Source organism: Cyprinodon variegatus, unplaced genomic scaffold (assembly GCF_000732505.1).
Source record: "Cyprinodon variegatus isolate N-32 unplaced genomic scaffold, C_variegatus-1.0 Scaffold339, whole genome shotgun sequence".
In the NCBI taxonomy this organism is placed as follows: domain Eukaryota; kingdom Metazoa; phylum Chordata; class Actinopteri; order Cyprinodontiformes; family Cyprinodontidae; genus Cyprinodon; species Cyprinodon variegatus.
This window is the reverse complement of record NW_015150792.1, coordinates 87,524-95,354: the sequence shown is the minus strand read 5'-3', so window position 1 is coordinate 95,354 and position 7,831 is coordinate 87,524. Positions and strand designations below refer to the sequence as shown.

At 43.8% G+C, this 7,831-nt stretch overlaps 2 protein-coding genes across 2 annotated transcripts in view; one reads left to right on the top strand and one right to left on the bottom strand.

The window, feature by feature from the left end:
- The window catches only part of adck5 (aarF domain containing kinase 5), a 15,450-nt gene extending 11,414 nt beyond the window's left edge, over positions 1–4,036 (top strand). The window contains exons 7-11 of the mRNA XM_015385435.1: positions 440–558; positions 627–718; positions 794–1,046; positions 1,135–1,251; positions 3,656–4,036. Of these exons, the coding sequence (XP_015240921.1) occupies positions 440–558; positions 627–718; positions 794–1,046; positions 1,135–1,251; positions 3,656–3,758 (684 nt within the window). The 3' untranslated portion in view covers positions 3,759–4,036. The remainder of the gene's footprint in view (positions 1–439; positions 559–626; positions 719–793; positions 1,047–1,134; positions 1,252–3,655) is intronic.
- Positions 4,037–6,387: 2,351 nt separating this feature from the next.
- LOC107091493 (cleavage and polyadenylation specificity factor subunit 1-like) overlaps positions 6,388–7,831 on the bottom strand; it is a 17,695-nt gene continuing 16,251 nt past the window's right edge. The window contains exons 24-29 of the mRNA XM_015385445.1: positions 7,551–7,617; positions 7,418–7,465; positions 7,179–7,334; positions 6,841–6,970; positions 6,625–6,763; positions 6,388–6,549 (exon numbers count right to left, since the gene is read on the bottom strand). Coding sequence (XP_015240931.1) covers positions 6,502–6,549; positions 6,625–6,763; positions 6,841–6,970; positions 7,179–7,334; positions 7,418–7,465; positions 7,551–7,617 — 588 coding nt within the window. The 3' untranslated portion in view covers positions 6,388–6,501. The remainder of the gene's footprint in view (positions 6,550–6,624; positions 6,764–6,840; positions 6,971–7,178; positions 7,335–7,417; positions 7,466–7,550; positions 7,618–7,831) is intronic.

Here is a 7,831-nt window from a genome sequence, read left to right as displayed (position 1 = left end):
GGCTCTTACCACAATGATCCTTTATGTACACCCGATCTGTATTGTTAGGCATAGTTAGTGTATGTTTTTATGATATTTTATCACACAATATGTAATCCTTGTCTTGGTGATTCCGTGGTTAAGTTGAAACATGGATTATAACAGATTATAGGCACAGACTACAGCATAGGCATAGGTTTTAAGTCAAAAATTAAATAAAGTCGGAGCGAATTGCGAATCGCTCACCTCAGCTTACATGCTCTGGGTGGCAGTAGTGTTCTTTGACAAACATGGATGCCTTCAGTAAAGCACATTCAAATGAAAATTACTTTTAATTAAAAACATTTATAATTTATTGAACAGTATTTAATAATTTCATATTTATAATACTTTCAGTAGTTTGAATTCTGAATATAACCGGACTTTTCCTTAATCATCCAGATTGATCCGCTCATCAAAGGTGGAAATAAACGTCCTTTTTATTTTATTCTCTCTGGCAGTTCTGGTGAGAAAAGGTCCAGATAAGAAGGCGGAGCTGGTGCTGTTGGATCACGGCCTCTACGAGTTTCTCAGTCAACAGTAAGAACCGAACACGTCTGCTTCCCGTCTGCTTTTGATGTAGCTCTGACTGTGACCTCTGACCTCAGCGACAGAGAGGCTCTGTGCAAACTGTGGCGGTCCGTCATCCTGAGAGACGAGGCGGCCATGAAGCGGTACTCTGACGCTCTGGGGGTCAAAGGTAGCCAGAACTTTTTAACGCCTCGAAAAGGAGCGGCGGAATATGTGTGTTTAATTCCATGCTTCTCCTCTGCAGAGTACTTCCTGTTCTGCGAGATGCTGCTGCAGCGCCCCATCAGCATGCGGACCTTGACGCTGTCCAACATCCTGAGCCGGGAGGAGACGGCCTACATGCGGGAAATGGCGCTGAACCGCTTCGAGAGCATCATGCAGGTGCTGAAGGCCATGCCCCGACCCATGCTGCTGGTGTTCCGGAACATCAACACGGTCCGGAGCATCAACATCACTCTGGGAGCGCCGGTGGACCGCTACGGCATCATGGCCAAGAGGTCAGGGGTCGGAGCGTGGCACGGTTTGGGCGACCTGCCGCCAATAAACCAGGGCCTCGTTTTAACCTGACTTCTGCTTTCTTTAAAGCGCGGTTCGAGGCTACGGGAAGATTCAGGCGGAGAAGACGGGGATACTGCCGCGGTTACGGATCATCAGCTGGTGCAGGACGACCTGGGAGAGCCTGAAGTTTCAGGTGGCCTTAAGGCGAGTTCTCTTTCAACATTGGTTTCTGTAGTTCGCTATGGGACACGCCCCCTCGCTTCCTTCTTTCCAGTGAGGTCTCTAAAACCTCTTTCCTACTGAAATTAACGTGTTAACGCAGGTTTTCAAACACGGGTCAACCAGCTAACAACCGGCTCCCTTCCATTTGTAAAAAAAAAGGCAGTGTCTTTAGGACGAAAACTATTATTAGCTTTAGTCGCATTTTAGTCATTATGATATGATAGCTTTAGTCTAGTTTTAGCAGGAATTAAAGCATTACAGCTCCAGGCCGGATTTACTGCTCGTAGCGATTGCCCGTGGGTAAAAAAAAAAAAAAATCCCTTGAAAATTAATTAAACTAACAGTATTAGACAATCAGAAAAAGTAGGGAGCTGGTGCCGTTCCTGCGGTCCCGCAAACTACATGTTTTATCAGTCCATAATTGACCGTGTACGTTAACACGACCTCTCACAGCCTGGTTATCCTCCCGCAGCAGTGTGTCTCAGTGAGCTTGATGCAGATATTCTTGATTTATACCCAATATTGAAGCGTGGACTGCGCTATGTTATTCCACGCCACAACGCAAGAGGGACAATCAGGAACTAGCTGTGGGTCTAGATACGGCCGAGGCGGAGAGGAAGTGGGGGTGAGTTTGTGCGACAACGGAGGGACATGAGGGTGAAAAAGAGCGGGGATCCAGGTGGAAAAAGGATCCCAGCGTTCTCACACACTTTGCTCTTCTAGCTGGTCCATCTTCACGAGTCATTTTCCACAATGGCGGTCATAAAAAACAAAACAAGCCGGTAAGGTACCAAACAAAAAATACGCATAGTGTAGAGCGGATGTAGATTTTATCAATCAGAGACCTACTGTCTGTGGTCCCCTACAATTTGGGAGAGGTGTAGCAGAGTGTCTGTGGATGGGGCGGGGGCACATTTGCATTAACTGCGATGCACACGCAGACGACCTGGTTAGATATAGACCCCCTTTTGCCATCTTCTGGCCATTTTTTCTTTTGGATTTGCAAAAGTCAAATTTAGTCATTCATGCAATCCCTGATCCCATGCCCCCACAACACTCTGACATACATATATATCTTTATATCTATATATAGATATATATACATATATATAGCTGGAGTCTAAAGACCGATACTATCGTAAATCCTCTAATATAGGACGGGGCCTTTATTTCACTGGGTTTGCATCTTGGTCCAGGCCATTATTGGAAGGAGGCCAGAGTTAGAGGCATCAAATTTCTATTTGATCAAAACAGACGACCAGTGAAATGAATAAAAAAACTGATTTTGTGTCTCTTTGAACCTATAAAATATTAGGTTCATTTATTGAAAAAGTACGGTTACCATAACGGTATACAGAACATTATTAACAAATACCGGTCATTCAGACGTCTTCCAGCAGCTGCAATTTTTCTGCACGGCAATACGAAATAGAAAAAAAGCCTAAACAGAATGGAATCTTGGCCAAACCGACTTATGAAACGTTTTAAAAAATGGAGCATTTAACCGACACTGTTCTGCCATCACAGCGACATTATATTGAACGTATCCTGAGTGGAAGTAGGGTACCGATATCTCAAGGGAAATTCAGAACAATGAAGGCCAACGGATTCATTCATAAGATTCATAACAGAAGGCAACTTACAGCTTTAGACACATTGCCGCTCACTCATATTGTAGGTAAAACAACAAAAAAAATCCTCCAATTCTGTTTAATTCTCTTTCACAATCAACATGGTTGGTTCTAATTATCGCCCCAGCCCGTATAAGACGGTGAGCCCGGCCATTAGAGCCCCGGCCGCTAATGGAATACAGGCCAATATTAGAGGATTTATGGTAAATTTTGTTCTCCTGTGTCTTTATATAACATCCATGTTTCAAAAATGTTGGTTGGTTCATTAAACATTAGCAAAGTTTTTGGCCAGCCAGGCTAATTTACGGTGTCTGAAGTCAGATCTTCCCTTCAGGCCCAAAATGGACGCAAAGGTTGTCCATGGAAACAGATTAGAACCAATCGGATACCGAAAGACGTGGCGTAGAAACGAGTTTCTTTAGAAATGAAAAGCTCTTTACAGCAGCCGATGGTTGAAATGCTTTTTTTTTTTTTGGAACATTAAGACACAGCATCATTACATCGATGCTCCCTTGCAGCTGCGATCTTGATACAGAAAAGAGCTGTTGCATTATGGGCCCGCCTCCTGCGCTGTGATTGGTCCAATCCGTTTTACAGCTTCCTTCTAATAACTTCAGATAATAACGAAAGTAGCTGCAAACAAAGGACAAAATTATTCAGAAAAGGTTTTAAATGTCAACATTAGGATGAAGAGGAAAGTTTTTTTTTTATATCCAAACTTTTCCTGGTTTTAAAGCTTGATTTTTTTTGTTTAGGTCAGAGATGGCCATCATGAGTCTGACCAGGACCTTCCTGAGGCTGCTGGAGGTTCTGGGTCTCAACACTCTGGACGCCGAGGTGTATAATTACCTGACGTAGTGCCGCAATGAAGCACTAGGGGGAGCTGTTCCAGATACACAAGGAGATGATGCAGATTTTATTGTTTTTAGCCAAAAAACATTGAGAGTCGGGATGAGGAGATAATCCAGGACACCTGCCTGCCACAGCGACTGACTATCCTGTCATTTTAGGATTTACTGTTTTCCTTTTGTTTTGTTTTATAAAAAGCAGAAAAACATTGAAAGACAAAGGGAGTTAAATTTGTTCCATTATTGTGCAGAGAACATGTTTTATGAATTAAAGAAGAAAATACATTCCAGGGAAAAAAAAAACAAAACAGAAAAAAAAGGTTTTAGATCAACTTTGCAGTTTTCTCCCAGTTATTTAGCATTTTCAACTGTTTTTTAGATTTTACTTTTCCATTCATCCATTTTCTCCTGATTAGTCCTGTCATGGTGGGCCATCTCCAGCTGTCTGCGGGCGAGAGGCGAGGTACACCTGCACAGGTCGCTAGTCTATCGCAGGGCAGAAAGACTCAGAGCCGGGAATCGAACCCAAATCCTCCTTGCTGCAAGGCAGCAGAGCTACTCACTGAGCTACTGATTTAACTTTTTCAAATTTTAATTTTGTTTCTTACAGATTTTAATATTACCTTTTTTTTTGGGCAGATTGAGTTTTATGAACGTTTTCTTTTCAAATTGCGTTTTCACGTTCACACATTTCCCTTCAACTCTAAGGCTACATCCACACTGCAGCCTGAGTGACCCAAATCCAATTTTTTGGCCCATATTTGACTGATATCTGATCTTTTCATGACAGTCTGAACAACATAGATCCAACTTTTTCCAATCCCACCCAGGCTGCTTGGCTATGTGGTCCTGAATCCGATACGAATCTGATCTTTTCAAATGCGACCTGTGTCTGAACGGCCAGTTCGCATCCATCCAACCTGGGCGCCATTAATACCCGAAAAAAGGTCCCTATTCCGGGTCTGCCATGAAAAAGTGGCAAGAAAAACAACAACCATGGCAGACGATGATGCGGAGAGCAGTATTTATGTTTAACCATCTTGAAAATATTGTGTTTAATGGTTGGGAAAGATCGCTAGGTGCACTCCGGCACTACCATCCATGTTTACTTCCGTAAAACACAGAGCACGCTGGCCTGTGACATCATTGCGTCCTCTACTGCGCACTACTTGCGTTGTATGAATTCAGTTCACACAGGAGATCACATAGAAGTAGCACATATCTGGAAATGTGAACAGCAATGCAAAAAAAATCGTATTTCACAAAAAAAAAAATCGGAATTTGGAAATTGAGCATCAAGGCCTGCAGTGTGAACGTAGCCTAAGACTGGTTCTCAATATGTGTACTTGTGCGTTCTCATGTGCTCGTGAAACGTCATCAGCCTCGGCCCTAGCACTGTTCCAATTCACAACAGCAGACCAAGAGAGAACAAAAGTCCCCGAATGTTGTTCTCGTCCCTCCCTCTTTACCCAGCATGCATCAGAGCAGACTGGTCCGTTCTTGAGATTGACAGCTGTCCCAGCATGCACTGCTGCAGCAGCAGCTTCCAATAGAGTATTCCAGAGTATTAAGGTAAAAGTTCACTTTTCTGTTGTTCAGTTAAAGTAGGTTTTACGATCATTAATGGCGAGAACATTATAATTTTGAGCGTCACTCTATGGCTCATTTACTGATTTAATGCGTGAATTAAAAAAAAGTTGGGATGTTGAGAGGAACGCAGCAACCAGCGGACCTCCAAGGCCAACAGCAGCCAGGTCTAATCCTCGCCCGTCTGCAGCAGCCCTCTCTCTGCATAGCCGTGTGTGAAGGACCGCTGGCTCTGATGGTGATTTTTTTATTTTTTTATTTGGCAAAATGTTCATTTGATTTGTGTTTATCTGACTGTGTTCATTATTATTCCTCCAATAAAAGAAAAAAGTCAGAATTTACGATCTAGAGACTATTAATAACAGGTGAAATGCAGCTGCAGACGAGCCGAGCCTGTGGTGACGTCACAAGTACGCTTCTGTTCTAATTGACCCATATTTATGTTGCGTGCTCCCGTTCTCACCACAGCCAGACTTTCCTGTGTTCTTAAGAACATACTTTGCGAGTCCATACTGGGGAATTGAGAGACGGCCAATACAGAATGCTGTTGCTGATGGCCATGCAGACCAAGAAATGCCTTTGCTCCTCATTCAAGAGGAGATCCTGACCCAGAAGTAAAGAAAAAGTAATCTGTAAAAAGGTGATTTGTAAAAATCAATTATTTTTTAAAAAGCAAATATAAAATTTTGGGGGGAAAAAAATCGCATCAAATATATAAAAAACAAAACAGCAAGGTTGTTTCAAAATCCTTTTTTTTTGTTGGTGTTTAAATGTTTTTTGTTTTTACTTTTTTCCTGTATTGCATTTTTCTTCATTTTTACAAAATATGCTCTCTGCTTCTAAAAATAAGGGAACAAAGTTGACTCCATATCTGAGCCGAAGAACAAGAAGGAAATATTTCCTGGAATCAAAGTTTGAGGCTCTATAGATCACAGCGAGCCAGAAGGCTTCGCCATTAAAGGAACTATAAACTACATGGAAAGTTTGTTTTATATGTTAATAAAAAGTTCTACCTCTGTATTTATTTATCGTCTTCTGCATCAATGAAGCGCAACTCAGAATGATTGTTTTCTTTTTTTAATACAAAATATTCTAAGAAAACAAGATGAAGCCGTTGGATAAGAAAAAGCACAAAGATGGCTTCCAGATTGGAATGTGAGGGAGGCTCAGAAGTGAGCCGTCACTCGGTCGATTTCCAGAAGATCGTCCAGGATCTGCAGAGAGAACAGAAACGTGTGAAGGAGGAGTAGATGTGGAGCGAGGAGGAGAGGCGGTGCGTCTGAACTCACAATGTCCTGCGTTGTTCCGATCTTTTTGGCCAGCTCGCTGCGCTCCATGGTGCTGAGGTAAAGGTACTTGCTGAGGAGGTCTCCATCCAGGACGTTCCTCACCGCGTTCTGCAGGCTCCGTCTGTCGCAGTGCATCATCCTAGAGACAACAGGAAGTGATGCGGACCGGGTTCCTTTATTCTGAAAAGGTTATTTATTTTTGCTTTATGTTCGAACCTGTAGGCTTTCGGGTTGAGCCCGGCATAATGAGGCAGCAAGGTGTTGAGAGCGTTCTGCAACATCAGCAGGCGGCGGTAGGTCTTCTCCGGCATGGGGAGCAGCAGGCCGATCCCGCCGTCCAGGGTCGCTATGGCAACAGAGTTTGTATTTAGAAACCTGAATCATTAAGTCTATTTTTAACAAAACTAAAGGGATAAACGCAAATCTGACGTATTGACTGTAAGTATGCTGGTCTGTCGGGGTATGCTGGTCTGTCGGGGTGTGCTGGTCTGTGTGGGTTTGCTGGTCTGTCGGGGTATGCTGGTCTGACAGAGCACCGTGTTCTGAGCTCCTACCGAACCAGGAGATCTGCTTGTTGTCCCAGGTCAGAGCCTTCTTGCTGATGGAGTCCAGCGCTCCTCGGCACGGCATCCTCCACAGCGTGCTGATGTGGGCTCCCGCGTTGAAGTCGGCGCGCCTCAGCAGGCGCATTCCTCCGAAGCTCTCTTTAGCTGCAAACACACACAGAGTGACGTAACGCCGACCGCTGGTTCATGAGGGCGGAACTACGATAAATCGGCGGTGAAGGACCCACCTTCAGGCAAATACATGTAAACGAACAGGTTCTTGTCCCGATCAGATACTGTAAATAAAATAAGGAGAAATTGAAGCTCAGCGAGGCAGAAGACTCCATGGAAACATGATCCACAGCTGATGAAGGACGTTACCTAGGAAACCAAGCTGGTTGTTGTCCACCAAGAACTCGACGCTGTAGACCTCTAAGGGCTTCGCATCCTGTTCAACCAGAAAGACACGAGTTCAGCTCAGCAGGTCAGAACCAGATGTTCTCTACGAAGCCCTGAAAGCTGATTGGTCGGTTCAACAGAACCAGGTTCTGCTGAACGGTCCAGAGTTCTGAGCGTCTAATGAAGAAATATGGATGTTTGTAAAGAGGAATTAAAGGGAGAAAAACCATCACCGGTCAGAGAGAGAGGGAGGGAGGAAGGAA